We start from the raw sequence: 13,779 nt of genomic DNA, 5'->3' as shown, positions 1-13,779 counted from the left end.
TTACCATATAAATCCTATATCAAAGCTAAAATAGACAATCATATGTCGAATTACTCGGATATAAATCATACGGAGAGCGGATCATAGGAATTACCCACGCCCCATACTCTCCCAATCGAACGCCAATCAACAAAAGAGGAAATCGTATGGACACTGGAAGATATTAATCTACGGAAGGTGAATATGGTACGGGGGGTATCATGGATGGGGATTAATAGAACCAGGAAACGATGCACAACTTGTGTACACGTCAGGATGTGATGACTGAAAAGCTATAGATGCTCGGAGCGGGGGAGGAGGGGAGAGACCGTGTATCACGGAGGTCCAACGGAGCGAACGGTCTCGCATTGATAGATGAACGAGAAATTCCACGATATGCCAGGGCTCAATGGGCCTCCTATCAATCGCAAGCCCAATAAATGTACCGGAAAAAAAAAAATAAAACTCCAAGCAAATAGGGGAAAAAGAGCATACGCAAGAAACAACGCTAAGGACAATAGTAGAAAATGCAATATCCTAAATCATAAGACCCAACCTGCCCAGTCGAGGAACATAATATGAACTAGTCAATCGTAAATGTGTTTCGTGAAGAGGCATGTAGCGGTAGAAAGGAAAGCGGGGAAGAGAAAATTCGGCCGCTGGCGTGCGGTATGGTATAACAGAAACGAGGAGACATGGCGGTCGACGCGTGGAGCAGCCTCGAAACTCTGCAACGATGAGGGCAAGTAGCCCATCAGTTATATTTTGATTATAGAGGAGATTTCCTGGAACCGAGCAAGGGTCCGATTTGGGAGGATTATCATCGTGTGCCAGATTCAAGTTGACCAGGAGTGGTTTCGGTGTCCTGGCGATTGTGATCCGGACCCGGCCGTGATCTGTTCAACGACGGTAGGTTAATGCGAGGCATAGCCAAGGACGGTAGTCTCGGTCTCCACGCTGTTCTCGGAGAGTCCTGATTCGTAGCAACATTCGGAGAATCCCTACGAGCCGTTTGCTCTCGGTTAGCTCTGGAATCTCGTGGCCCACGAGAATATCCATTCCGACTGTCCGATGGAGCAATAGTGATGAATCGCCCTGGAAGCACCATTCGGGTTGAAAATGGGTGTAGACGGCCGGCAACATATACCGGCTCTGGCTCTGTCGGGCCGTTAGCCCGATCGGCGTTCCTCCGGCCACTTTCCTGGTTGCCATCGGAGCCATCAGGACGAGGTTTAGGAACATAGTAATCCGCCTTGCAGAGCGGGCAGCATGCTCGACGGCTAGTCAACCAAGGGTCAAGGCAAGAAGCGTGGAAAGCGTGGCCACAGGTTAAACCACGAACATCGTCATCATCCTCGATGCCATCCAGGCAGATGGCGCAGGAATCTCCAGGATTTGCAAGTAGCTCCGCGGGCACAGCTGCATGGATTGGATCATCGTGATCGTCATCCCCATCCAGATGGTTCTTGTCCACGTCTGAAGCGGGTGCTGGTGAATATTCCTTTTGCTGGACCCCGGATGGATGACTTTCCGAAATCATTTGCATGGTCTCCTTTTCTGACTGATCACTGTTCTGCAGGGTTTTACGTTCATTGTGGATAGCACCTGAGGGTTTAGCGTGGTCGTCAATTGTCTGGCCATCAGCTATATCGGGGAGAGCCCCAGAAGCATGTTTCAAGCTCGCAGGCCTGCTTCCAGGTGGTGGTTCTATTCCTCCAGCGGTGGGGAGTCCTTCGTCAGCCCGAGAAGCACGCCAGGATTTGTATTTTGTAAGTGGGAACCGGTTGTTGACCTCATCCATGGTCATGAGTTTCTTTTCTCTCCTTCGTCTGTGGGTCCTTGGAACAGCAATGAGGTCAATTGGATCGCCTGCTTCTTCTGTTCGTAGTTGTCTGTGGCGCTGATTGTAGCGGAAACAATATTTCACACCAACGATGATCCTAAGCGACAATTTCCGGGTGTCAGCGGGACATGATCTATACTTGTACCCGGGCAGGCAAAGAAGCACATAAAATTTAGACACGACAGCCAAAAGGGAGCATTAGGCATACCAAAGATTAGTGAAGACAACGCCAAATCCCAACGCGACGAAGAATAGAAGTGGCTGGCTGTTACCCCCGGAGCCCGAGCTGGGGGTACTGGTAGGTGTTTCGGTAGGCACCGACATGGTGAATTGTGTATTCAGCGAACAGGATGAGCTGCTATTCACGCTATATACAGCGAAGGCAGACAACTGACGGCTCTCGGCTCCTGGCTCTCACTCGCGAACGAAGCAAATACAGCGGAATCCAAGAATCCAACCAGCCCGGCATGGAAATACGTCGTGTGAGCAGATACAGGGATTTAGCTGCAGAAAAGAAAGAAAGAGAGAAAAGAGGGATTTGAGGGCACAGCGACGGGAGTGGATATCGGGGAGGGTATGTGGTGGAAATTAATCTTTGTTGAAACGCGAAAGAAGCTACGATAGGACGAAAGTCGGGAAATCGGAGTCGTTCGGACACTTTCAATGGTGAACAACACTTTTAGCCATAGGACACGGACGAGCCAGGGTGAACAGGAACATTATCGAGCCATAGCCAGCTCGCAGTAGCGGCGTGTGTTGTTCCTCTGAAATGACTAACGATGTCGAGAGGTTGCGGAATAGAAGAAACAAAGTTTTGAAATGAGCGGGAGCGCCGGAGGTTGTATGTATATACCCTGTACAGGGAGTTTGAACGAGTGGGATGCGAAAGCGGTGGAACTGGCGATTGCAGAGAGCGGGCGCACAGAGAGGAGAGACAGGCGTTGCGATGGAGAGGATGGAAGAGGATGGCTGATGTTGGCGGTTGTCGTGTGATGGGGGGGAAGAAGAAGATGAAGAGATGGAAGAGCGAAGCAGCGAGAGGCGACGCAAGGCAGTCCGTGGAGGGCGCTGGCAAGTGGGCCGTGTTTCCAGTCGTTACGGCGTTTGTTACGTGGTTGCATTACACGCTTAGCCCTGTTGGGACGGGAGGAGTTCCCCGATCCGGCTTAGCCCGAACCAGAATGGGCGCGAGATGTCATGTCGGACGGTAACTTTACCGTGGCGGGCCTAGCGCGGTCTCGTCGTTTCCTCGGCGTATGTATGTAAATTCCGTTTCTTTCAGAGCCGCCCCGTCGCCGTCGTTCGCTTTCACCACCATCATCGCGAGGATGGAGGGCATCGACAATAGCGCCGTTGTGCTGAACTGTCCCTTGGGCAAGGAGTACACACACAGAGGAAGTTGCAGGACTGAGTTACACCGCGGGGACCTGGTCAGAGAGAGTTTTCGGGAATCTTCCTCCCGTAGCATGCCTTTTCGCCTCCTCGATGAGAGCCAAGCATCAAGGATTCCAGAGAACAGCCACAATCAACCCAGGGAATCAGATTTGTTTCGCCCAAAGTATATTACGGCGGATACGGAGCATGTTTCCCGATCAGCCGACCGTGACAAGGCATGTCTGATCCTCTGAAAACAATGCTATGCCTACAGAGCGCACAAAGCTTTGTAGAAACAACCATCAATTGTGTGAGAGTGTCAATAAGACGGCCGCAATAAAGCGCTCTGGCCTGGTGAAAGCACGGGTGTGGCGGGCGATTCGAGATGCTCTTCTGGAGTGATCACCTGCACATTATTGTAGTGGTTTGTTTCCAATCTCCCCTTGGCAAAAACGCTTGTTGGTCGTTGGTTGATCCGCAGCAGCCCGATCGACACCCAAAAAGAAACTATCTCGGCGACCTGCAAATCTCCCTGTCCGGCTGTGTCAGCTTTGAAACAACGCAGTTTGGGTCTTTTGTTCACTCCTCTGCTTGAATGGTTCTTCAACTACCGATCCTCTACAGGTTACTCTGTACGTGATGGCACAATGGTTTTCTCACTGTTTCTTAAACACATTGACCAAGAATTACACTACAAAAATGATTACTCGATGGGGCTGTCAGTCAAGGGAATGATTTGAACCAACAGGCAAAAGGAAAAAGGAAGGGGAAAAAAAAAAACAAAGCAAAGGGCAAAGGACAAAAAGCATTGTTTGTCTTCAAGTCATTTGATGGCTGTGAATACTCCGTACTATTCCTCCATACGGAGTCCGGAGTAACTTTACATCCTGCATGTCGAAACTCCCAACAGAGACGCTCCCGACACATTATTGCGGGGACCCGTAAGGAGCTACAAAAGCGGGGAATGGACCCTGTGCATCATCTTTCGAAGTGGGACACGTCAAAGGTAACAGTGATCGAAGTCTTAAAAAACGGGATAGGGGAACATATATTCCAGATCACGATTCACAGGGTCTCCGTCTTACGCATTCGGCGGACTCGTCAATTCCATCAGAGCATGAAACATTGTCTCAGGGAAAAAAGGAAGGCCTTTGAAAGACCTAACAGTATTGTTATAGGGAGCGTGCAATCGCCTTCTCCTTGTCTTCCTCGATCCATTGCTGATGGAGCACGTGATATCGTGAGGAATCATTCCAGTCTGGTGCTCCGCAGAACCACGCCTTTTTGTCTGACGGGAACGAGTGAGATTAACCTTCATACAATTTGTGTTTAACTCGCTCAACGCAACCTTCCAAGCCCCAACCGCCGGCTCTTTCTTTCAGACTTACATAATACAACCGATTCCGCTGAAGAAGTTCTATTTATATCAGAGTGCGAAGCCATGGAATATTCCATTCCTATTTGGTGGCTCCGTATACCGATCCAGGGGTGCTGCTCAAGCCTTCGATTCGCCAACCATCGATGCTGGGTGTTGGAAGGTGTTGATTCTCGCCTCGGTTAGTTAATAATTCTGCCGGCCGCATCAGCGCCAATGACACAATCTGCCTCCTCTGCGGGAAGCTTTCCAGGCGGGCCGTTCTCTTCTGGAGAGTTGCAGGTTGCCCCATCCTCCTGCGCCCCTTCCAGGATACTGTAGCCCGGTGGGCCGAAGCTTTGTGAGTCCGCACAGCCGCAAAAGATTCGAGACGGTCAAGAGGACCCTCCGTCCACCGACAATTTGTCAATGAGCCTACGGGGTATAGCTCCGCAAATGGGGAGTTATTTTAAATTTCGACGTCCATTCTAGTTCCTAAGGTTGGGGAGAACAAGGTGTCACAGAACAACAATTTTGTCTTAATGATACGCTGGCTAACAACTTCAACTACTTCGAAAATGGTTGGTAATGCAGTGGGATCTGTGCTTCGCCTAGGTACGTTGATCCACCGCCAAGGGTTGAGGCCCGGAAATTTTGGTGAAGCTTTCGAGCGACGTCTGAGGGCGATGGGAGCCCGCTGTTTCTCCGTAATTGCGAGAGAGAAAGGAAAAAGATTGAACTTTCGCAGCCAGTTAAAACAAAGGAGGCCACGGGTCTACAGGCTAATATTAAGGCCGGGCCCGCCGTGCTATTGCCCTGCTCGTATCCATGGATTCCAAAACCCGGTGTCACTAGATCCGGTTTATTCACTGATTTTCGTGCATTTCACTTGACTTGGAAGTGTGGTTGCTATACAGTCACAAGAGCTCTTCCCTCTAGATACACGGTACCACTCTTCTCCTACTGGGCAATAATATCTACTTGAAACCGCCATGATGCTGAATTGCCTGTTGCTTTGACTATTTTGAACTTGCCTGAGCTCTAGAATGGTAAGTATATTTCAAGATTGAGTGGTGATTTATATCAATCTTGGGCAACCCAGTTCATTCGTTGCAGGCAATGCCTCTACTAGTAATTTTCACATTCATATCATGCTGGATCGTGAGCCCATAATTCTTCCACTTAAATGGCTCAACAGGATCCAACATTACAAAATCAAAGCGGCGGAAAAGCTACGGCAGAAATTCCCTGAATCAGTCGTTGTTTACAGGCCGACACATGGTAATTGACGAAAACTCTTACCTCAAATATTGTTTTCTCCATCTCCATATAGGCGAGCCTTTTGCCGAGACACTCCCATCTTGTCCCAACCGCGAACACCAAGCCGTGTGTTCCCTCCATTCGCTTCAGCTGTACGGGATCCGCGTCAATCCAGCGCTGCGGCTCAAACGTCCTCGCGTCCTCGCCAAAGACGACCCGGTCCTTCATTAGCGCTAGCGGCGCCCACGCGACTTGCGTCTTTGCCGGCACCCGGATCCCGCAAATTATGTCGTCTTCGTCAGATATCTTCCCCATCATCCCCATGATTGGCGGCCAGAGACGCAGTGTTTCTTTAATGCACGCCTGCAAATATGGGAGTTGCTTCGCTTCCTGATCTGCGATGACTGGACGAGTGACCGCCTGCGCGGCGGCATCGATTTCTTCCTGTAATAAGCGGTAGGCACGCGGATGAGTGGCGATGTAGAATATTATATTCCGCAGAGCTGTTGCCGTCGTATCTGTGCCGCTTAATAGCTGGACGAGCGCTTCAACTTCCACCTCGGATTGGCTCAGGCCCGAGTCGACGAATGATTGGAGGACATCATTGTTGCGGACCTTCTCTGGTCCGTACCGTTTGTCAACGTGCGTCTTGACGATGCCCATAAGCCAGCCTGCGCCGCGCTTGTCAGTCGCTTTAGGTACAAATGGCTTCATTATAAAAATTTGGAGAATGTCTACTACTGTGGGTAAAAGTGCGAGGCAGTGAAACGGTAGGATTGCGGATCGGAATGTCTTGAAGAAGCCGAAGATATCTGTGTCAGCTTCCAGATAGCCAACCGCCTTCCCAAACCCAATGGCTGTGATCACGTCTTGGGTAAGATACTGCATGGACTGGCCCATGTTCCATGGTCTCAGCGCATTGCGCGTTGAGATGTACCTGCTCCTGATTAGCGCGACAAGCTTCCCGACCTGCTCGTCTATGACCTGCTCCTGGTTCTCAATGCCCTTTGCAGCATATCCTGGCAGTAAGTAAGATCGTGTCCGATGATGTGTCTTATTCTCGCAAAAGGTAAGAATACTGTCCCTTGTTGGGTCTATTCGAATTGCCTTATACCACGGCGAGCGGTAATACCCAGAGCGTACACCCCAGATGCGTCGGATCTCGCTTGCATCACTGCATACCACCCAGTCAGGGCCGATTCGGACAAGAGGACCTCAACATTTATCAGTACCAGAAGTTCCAGTAAAGTGGAAATAAACCGCTTCCTACCGTATTCATCACAGACATCCTTTAACTTGTTGCATAGCCTGCCAGAAAAAAGATGACGGAGAAGCCACAATCTACTCCATCCTACTCCTGGAGGTCCCGGTATATGGCGAAGACGGTACCAACTGACAAACCGTGTGATGACGGAGTATATAAATAGGCCCACACCTCCAATAACCAATATTGTGCTGCTTAGCAGAACCATGGTTCCTTGAGAGAACGGCCAACTACGTCGACCTTGGTCGTTGTGTCGCTGCGCTCCTGGGAGATCTGAACAGGACAGTATTTAAATGTCGTGCGTTTCTCACAGGCAAATCTGTGGTCTGGCTCTATATGGCGCGCGACGGCAGGGCATTCGATTATCACCATGTGAAATGTTCCGTAACCCCTTCCTGTCCTCCGTACAATTCCAGCAATCTTTCTGTGGCCCGTTACTCCGCTTCTGGGTGAATATATATGTGAGAGACCAAAGGGGATGCTGGACTCCCGGGCCAACGCACTAATGTGTTGAGGTGCTAGGTCCCCGGAGGGATGGGTATCGATACAGCTGATTTGTGCAACTGGGTATTTCTGCTCCGGGCGGAGCACATTCGGAAGACGTGCGACTCAGCTGCGAATTCTCACCAATATAAGTAGTTCTTTTAAATCACTCCATACTCCAGACTTAGTCATTCACTAGTTATGCCACCGGTGAATCTTGGCAAAAGGAGCCTGGAGCGATACACCGGAATTGATGTGAAGTAGCTTTTGATCCTTGCGCTGGGAGAAATAAATGGGGCGTTCATCCAAGTCACTTCAACAAAGCCGGACATCTGAAGTCTAGAGCGTGATGCCAATAATTAAACTTTCGGGTAGAGCCTTAAGTTCCTCAGGGACGTGCGCTGACAGGGGGTGACTGCAGGCTTTGTTAGCCCTCCAGAACAGCTCGTTGCCAGTTGACCAGACACTGCTCTCGCTTGTGCAGGAGCCTCGAGCGCGCAGTCAGAAGTATTCAATGGAAAAAAAAAAGAAAAGAAAACAAAAGAAAACAAAAGAAAAGAAAAGAAAAAAGTTGAAATTTGAGGACATGAGACTCATTCCAATCCCGCGGGATATGGTATTTTCGGCGCCGGAAGTCAAATAGGCGCTTCGAGATGGACTGGCTTGCTTTGTGCTCGGTTAGCCTTAACTCAAAATGCTCTTCTCCAACAACAGAATCAAAGGCTCTGTCTGCCCTTGGACTCGATTGTTGGGTTAACTATTCTCTACTCCGTACTCAGAGTTGATGGTCTGGTTTAACTATACGCCTACGTGGACTTCAGTTTATCATGCACTCACTGAAAGACCTCTTCTCTGGAGCATTGATTATTGCTAGCGCCGAACGAGCACTGGTGGCGAAAATACCACCCGCCGATCCATATCCACCCTGCTGGTGGGAGATACATAGGCACCATCCGGAATGATGTCACACGAGAAACTTATTTGAAAGAAACAACAATGCAGAATAGCGTCGGTATTACTCCGTACAAACGCCATTTTCTTCGAGTTATTACTAACCATAACCTTGTGTCTAACTATTCGCAGTCAGGAAACCAACAACTGGGGCACTCCGCAAAGCCTTCAATAGCCTCACACCTTGCTAAGCACCTTCGAATTTTGGCGCAGGCGTGCCCAGAGGATCAGGGCGGAACCTGCAAGAAACGCGCCTGCATACATGGAGAGTGCGAGATAGCCTTTGGGAACTAAGCGCCCACTAATTGGAGTGCCGACAAGCCCGCTACAGATTGGATTTGGTTAGCCGACTGTTTATCGTTGACAACGCTAGCCGGACTTACGGAAGAGCAGGGGCGATCATGAGAAGTCCGATCGCGGTGCCACGAGACTCCGGCGTGGCTAGCTGCACCGCACAAGGTGTTTGCAAAATGAACATAGCCTAGGAGTTGACGTTATTAGGTACCTTTCGCACTTCGCAGGGAGATATGCTGTGGGGAGGATAGGCATACACCAGAAGTATAGCCATAAGCCAAAGCGAAGATTATAATTGCCGCCTTGCTGGTGGCCTTGGTCCAACACATAGCAATTACACCCGTGAGTGCAGTTGTAACGAAGCACAGGTTGAGATTCCCGTACTTGTCGGCGAGATACCCCGTCGACACTCTTCCCACTAGGGAGGCGCCGGTGAGCATTGAGATGAGGTAAAACGCTAGACTGGCCGAAAGACCATTCGCCACTGCATACGTCGGGATAAAGAACAGTGGTGCGAAGAGACCAAATGTTGCGACAGACAATCCGATACAGAGCAGGATGAAAGTGGGATTTTTCACGATGGAGATATCGGGCTTTTTTTCCTTGCTGGGCCCGTTATTTGCTCCCCTGTTGGCATTGTCTGCTTGCCTCGCATCGTTCCTCTTTGAAGGCACTCGAATTGCTAATGTGATGAGAAGGCAGAGAGGTATCATCACAGATCCCACGATTCGGAATGACCAGCCAAAGCTCCTCTGATGCTTATTCAAGAGCTGATCTAGCATGATTGGCCAGATAATACCACCAATCGACGACCCAGCGATCATGATGCCTGTCGCAGTACCCCGATATTTGTCAAACAGATGCGAACACTAATGTCCCATTCTACTCAGGTAAAGGGCATCAACAGGCAACGGTTGGAATGGGACTCACGTGAACTCGCTTTTACGGCTGTTGTGGCACTCTCAATCGCCGCCATAGGCAGCGAGGAATGATCTGGAGTAGTTGGAAGGGACGCCAGCTCTCTCTCTACCATGTTGACTTAAAGATCGCTGCCACGGCAAATACAGCAAAAATAAGATATATTTCCGGATGATGTCTTGAGCACAATGGTCAATGCTCTATGGAATCAGATGAGCATTTCACGATTGTTGCTCCTTTATACAAACTGTTGGGCCGATCTAGGGTGAATATAATGAGTGCTACGGGCATCGCACCGGAGTCCTCGGGCGGTCCTCGGATCGGGCTGTACCTGCTATGAGTGCGTATTGCAGTTGGCCGATGCCTCATCCTGTCCTTCTGGATTCCGCTGAGTGGAATCCCGCCCCGGGCTCCTGGACCTGGTGCCAAGACCCCTTTTTCCTTCCTTCCGCGGACTCTCCGCGGAAGGGGCCCACAGGAATCCAGCGCACCAATCAGGGGGCCGAAACAAGATCCAGTTTATTCAGACGGAATATATTGTGCAAGGCATAACTTCCATCCTCAACCTGAATTGGGGAAGAGTGAAGCTAGCATTGGTCAGATCTATGACTGTCGAGTTGAATAGAGATGTCTAAAGGCGGATGGGTACTCCCGGACCCTAGCCGGTTTTCATCAGGCTCTCCGATAACAGGAATAAGACGGTCAAAAGATCCACAATAATGATGCCGGACGTGCCAGGACCGGGTCAAGATCTCTCAAGGATATACGGAAATTGTGCTTACCTCGTTTGACTTGAAATCGTAAAAGTTTCTGTTGAAATACGGAGTAAATAGACACCAAGCAACCGTCTATTCATAACCGTGTAGGAGATACGCAAATTAAACGAGAGATGAATCACCGCTAGTATATATGCAATATCCAAAAGTACCCTGGATGGTAACCTGGTTCTCAGGTAATCTCTTGCCGAAGGTGCTGAGATCTCTTGAGCTGGTGGCCGCCTACGCTCTTGGTTGACCTGAGAACACAATGTAACCTTCCGGCTAGAACTGAAGACAACGCGTAATTAGCAGCGTGATTGCAACCCATGGCTAGGACTGTACTCTCCGTACAGTATGAGTCCAAGCGCGAGGAATCTCGAGTACAGTGAGAAGAACTTCCGACGTGCCCCACGCTTCTATGCTATGTAAAGTTTGTGTAGAATGTGCATAGAGTTAGGCGTCCATGCTCCCCGCGCTCGTCCCGGGTCGTCCCACTGGACGGATTGACTGCGCCTGCGCAGTCAGGGGGTTCTTGTGCTTAGTGCGCTGTTTTAAACGGTTCGTCGTTTGGGCCTGTTTGACAAAGCGTTTAGAACTTCGCTTGGAGAGTAAACGAAGGCTATTGGTCTTTTTGTGTATCATATGGTGGCTAAGAGCAAAAAGTGTGACCGGTGTGTCCGCGCAAGGTCAGGAAACGCTCGGTGTTTAAGCGGACGAACTTGGATGGATTGATGAATAGTGCGCGAACATGAAAGATTACTCTGAAGATTTGAAGTATCCTGAAGGACAACGCTGAATGGCTTCGTTGGCTTGTCGGCGACGATTCACTGGAACCATGTCGCCTTGTCGGTATTAATTGATGGAATATGTGGGTAAGAGATGAATTGGAATTGTGCAGACAGTTGGTGTCCGCGAAACATCAAGAACGGCTCCCCTTTCTATTCTCAGCTTTGTTCGCAAGGAGCTCAGTGCACCTTGTGTGGAGCTGAGACGCGAGCTGTGACAGATGAGGTTGTCGTCGAACTCGAGAGCAAACGAAGCTAGTCCACGGTTAACTTTGTTGGCCCGACCGGGCGAATGAGTTAGTGCCACCCTCAGACAAACTCACGACTGCCATGCGGACTTCTCGATCTCAAGGGGAAGATCTGAGTCGCAGAAGGATGAGTTTGATGGCTGTCACTATGCTTGGCGAAGCTTGACGGTTTCAATTCTGCCCGGTGAACCACTTCGCCTTTTCCTGTCCCTGTCTTCAAAAAGGAACTCTAGCATATGATAAGAGTGCTTTGGGGGCCTCCTGTGTCAGCAATATGGGCAGTTTCATACTTTTGCCATCCGCGACCTATCTTTTTGGATTTACTAGGTACGCCCCGTTGAGCGCTAGGGGATTCATATTTGCATCATGGTGGGAGTTCTTTCAGTGTTTTCCGGCTTATTCCGCAGCCTTTTTTTTTTTTTTTTTTTTTGGCTGCGTTCTACCTCCGAGACACCGTCATCTGGCAAGGCTGGATACTTGTACTAGGCTTCTTTGGGTTTGGGCCTCGCGATATCTTGCTATTTCACAGTGGTAGAGAAAGTGGCGCCCCCGATGCAGCATGCCTCGGGGTTTACGATGTCCACCAACCTCGCGATGATGAAGAAAGATGAGACGTGTAGAGTTGGAGCCCTTGGTTAAGTGGGCTCAAAAACAGTGGATGATATGGGGGCGCACCTCGGAGAATCTCTACTCACATGCTTGTACTTTCCCTATGCCTCTGTTATAAGAATGGTGGTGAGCCTCGTTCAGAGGAAGGACTCTTATGAAAGGATCTGCCGCAAACATTGAATTTGGTGTCCCGTTACGCATATCTTTTCCTTCCTTCGATTTGCTTTTTTAATTCTATTCTTAGCTTTGACAGCCCGGCAGTGGGAGGCAGGTCTTTCCACGCCTTATAAAATATGAAGTTCAGAAATTCATCCCTTCTTTTTGCGCTCATCGCGGCTGCAGACTTAGCGGCAGGTCACGGTGCCATCGTCAGCGCCTCCGGAGACCAAGGCGGACAAGGGAATGCTATCGGAAGTGAGAGAATCACTGGTCCTATATGCTCTCACGATGAATGCTGACATTCTGATGTAGTCGACCAAAACACACCCCGAGATGGAACAAGGCGAAGGCCTTTCCAACAGGATACTACCCGCTTCCGCGGAAGTCAGAGGAACACATGCGGAGAAACATTGCTGGTAGGCCCAAGTCATGTTCGTCTTTATAGAGGGTACTGACCTTGTTTTAAAGAATGGTGACAATGATATTGAAGCCGGGACCCAAAAGGTTATGGACGACAACGGAGGGACCCTTCCTCAGGTTTCTCCCGGTGGCGAGCTTCAAATGACCCTACATCAAGTCAATGCCGATGGTGGTGGGCCGTACAAGTGTATGATTGACTCTACTGGAACTGGAACTCAGTGGCAAGACATTCAAGTCACTCAGAATGTTCCCGGTCGGCTGGGTATCAATCTTCGTGGTCGTAAAACCGACTTTGTAAGTTGAAACATTTGTCTTGTTCTTAGTACCGACTATTTAAAGGAAAGATGGCTAACTCCGCCGATAGCCTTTAACTGCCCAAATTCCAAACAATCAGGAATGTACAGGCACAGTTGCAGGTCAGGAAAATGTTTGCATGGTCCGCTGCCAAAATCCCGCGCTCGCGGGGCCATTCGGGGGCTGTGTTCCTGTTCAAATGCAAGGCGCAGCAACTGGTGGCAATCAGGGCAATAATGGTAATGGGACTAATGGGAACAACGGCGGGAATAACGGCGGAAACAATGGCGGGAATAACGGCGGAAACAATGGCGGAGACAACGGCGGGAATAACGGCGGAAACAATGGCGGAAACAATGGCGGAGACAACGGCGGAGGCAACGGAGGAGATAATGGGGGGAAGAACGGTGGGTTTCTCGGTGGCTTCCTTGATGGCGTTCTCGGAGGTGGTGGTGGTGGTGGTGGCGGCGGTGCTGGAGGTTTCCTCGATGGCATCCTTGGAGGGGGAAATAATAAGGGTCAGAACCGAGGCGATCAAGACCAAGATCAAGGAGGACAACAAGATGACCCGTCTTTTGATGCAGAAGCTGATAGGCAAGCGGCAGATGCTGCCGAAGTCGAGTGAGGGACGTTTTCACCCAGCCGGCAACCCATCTCAGCAACGGGCGATTTACCCCTATCAGCTGTCCGCTTTCAACTCTTGCGATCGATGTTTCGATTTTATTCTTCTCATTTCAGCATTCAGATATCTACAAACCGCATAATTCTAGCTATGTCTCGAGAGTA

General features: G+C 49.9%; 5 protein-coding genes across 5 annotated transcripts; 2 read left to right on the top strand and 3 right to left on the bottom strand.

The window, feature by feature from the left end:
* Nucleotides 1–126: 126 nt before the first annotated feature.
* CIMG_02275 (RING finger domain-containing protein) lies at nt 127–2,810 on the bottom strand. Its single transcript, XM_001248503.2, has 2 exons — nt 2,031–2,810; nt 127–1,919 (listed from the first exon to the last, which is right to left on the bottom strand). The coding sequence occupies exons 1-2, from the start codon at nt 2,144–2,146 to the stop codon at nt 800–802; spliced, it is 1,236 nt and encodes a 411-aa protein (XP_001248504.1). The 5' UTR covers nt 2,147–2,810; the 3' UTR covers nt 127–799.
* On the top strand, nt 2,788–5,405 carry CIMG_12706 (uncharacterized protein; the record flags this gene model as incomplete). The annotated part of the gene is made up of 10 exons (XM_004445631.1): nt 2,788–3,029; nt 3,228–3,380; nt 3,490–3,562; nt 3,619–3,828; nt 3,945–4,202; nt 4,375–4,428; nt 4,579–4,752; nt 4,893–4,992; nt 5,043–5,165; nt 5,344–5,405. 10 exons carry the CDS (start codon nt 2,788–2,790, stop codon nt 5,403–5,405), a joined length of 1,449 nt encoding a protein of 482 aa, XP_004445688.1.
* A 68-nt stretch (nt 5,406–5,473) lies between these two features.
* Nucleotides 5,474–7,951, bottom strand: CIMG_02277 (benzoate 4-monooxygenase cytochrome P450). The gene is made up of 3 exons (XM_001248505.2): nt 7,081–7,951; nt 5,853–7,024; nt 5,474–5,782 (listed from the first exon to the last, which is right to left on the bottom strand). Exons 1-3 carry the CDS (start codon nt 7,280–7,282, stop codon nt 5,654–5,656), a joined length of 1,503 nt encoding a protein of 500 aa, XP_001248506.2. The 5' UTR covers nt 7,283–7,951; the 3' UTR covers nt 5,474–5,653.
* Nucleotides 7,952–8,685: 734 nt separating this feature from the next.
* CIMG_10904 (major facilitator superfamily transporter protein) lies at nt 8,686–11,484 on the bottom strand (the record flags this gene model as incomplete). Its single annotated transcript, XM_001248506.2, has 4 exons — nt 10,830–11,484; nt 9,060–10,766; nt 8,892–8,989; nt 8,686–8,833 (listed from the first exon to the last, which is right to left on the bottom strand). The coding sequence occupies exons 2-4, from the start codon at nt 9,624–9,626 to the stop codon at nt 8,686–8,688; spliced, it is 813 nt and encodes a 270-aa protein (XP_001248507.2). The 5' UTR covers nt 9,627–10,766; nt 10,830–11,484.
* Nucleotides 11,485–12,231: 747 nt separating this feature from the next.
* Nucleotides 12,232–13,618, top strand: CIMG_02279 (uncharacterized protein; the record flags this gene model as incomplete). The annotated part of the gene is made up of 4 exons (XM_001248507.2): nt 12,232–12,534; nt 12,592–12,695; nt 12,748–12,993; nt 13,064–13,618. Exons 1-4 carry the CDS (start codon nt 12,414–12,416, stop codon nt 13,616–13,618), a joined length of 1,026 nt encoding a protein of 341 aa, XP_001248508.1. The 5' UTR covers nt 12,232–12,413.
* Nucleotides 13,619–13,779: the final 161 nt, after the last annotated feature.

The sequence above is a fragment of the Coccidioides immitis genome (genome assembly GCF_000149335.2).
Source record: "Coccidioides immitis RS genomic scaffold supercont3.1, whole genome shotgun sequence".
NCBI lineage: Eukaryota > Fungi > Ascomycota > Eurotiomycetes > Onygenales > Onygenaceae > Coccidioides > Coccidioides immitis.
Note: the sequence above shows the minus strand (reverse complement) of the source record. Positions and strands in the feature narration are given on the sequence as shown.

What these genes read in the sequence shown, in the direction of transcription:
- CIMG_02275 (XM_001248503.2), bottom strand. Translation starts at nt 2,146, where the DNA reads ATGTCGGTGCCTACCGAAACACCTACCAGTACCCCCAGCTCGGGCTCC. An exon ending in GTTGTCTTCACTAATCTTTG is followed by an intron (nt 1,920 to 2,030) that starts GTATGCCTAATG and finishes ATTGTCGCTTAG; the next exon opens with GATCATCGTTGGTGTGAAAT.
- CIMG_02277 (XM_001248505.2), bottom strand. Translation starts at nt 7,282, where the DNA reads ATGGTTCTGCTAAGCAGCACAATATTGGTTATTGGAGGTGTGGGCCTA. An exon ending in GGATGTCTGTGATGAATACG is followed by an intron (nt 7,025 to 7,080) that starts GTAGGAAGCGGT and finishes ATAAATGTTGAG; the next exon opens with GTCCTCTTGTCCGAATCGGC. An exon ending in TGGAGAAAACAATATTTGAG is followed by an intron (nt 5,783 to 5,852) that starts GTAAGAGTTTTC and finishes TTTCTGCCGTAG; the next exon opens with CTTTTCCGCCGCTTTGATTT.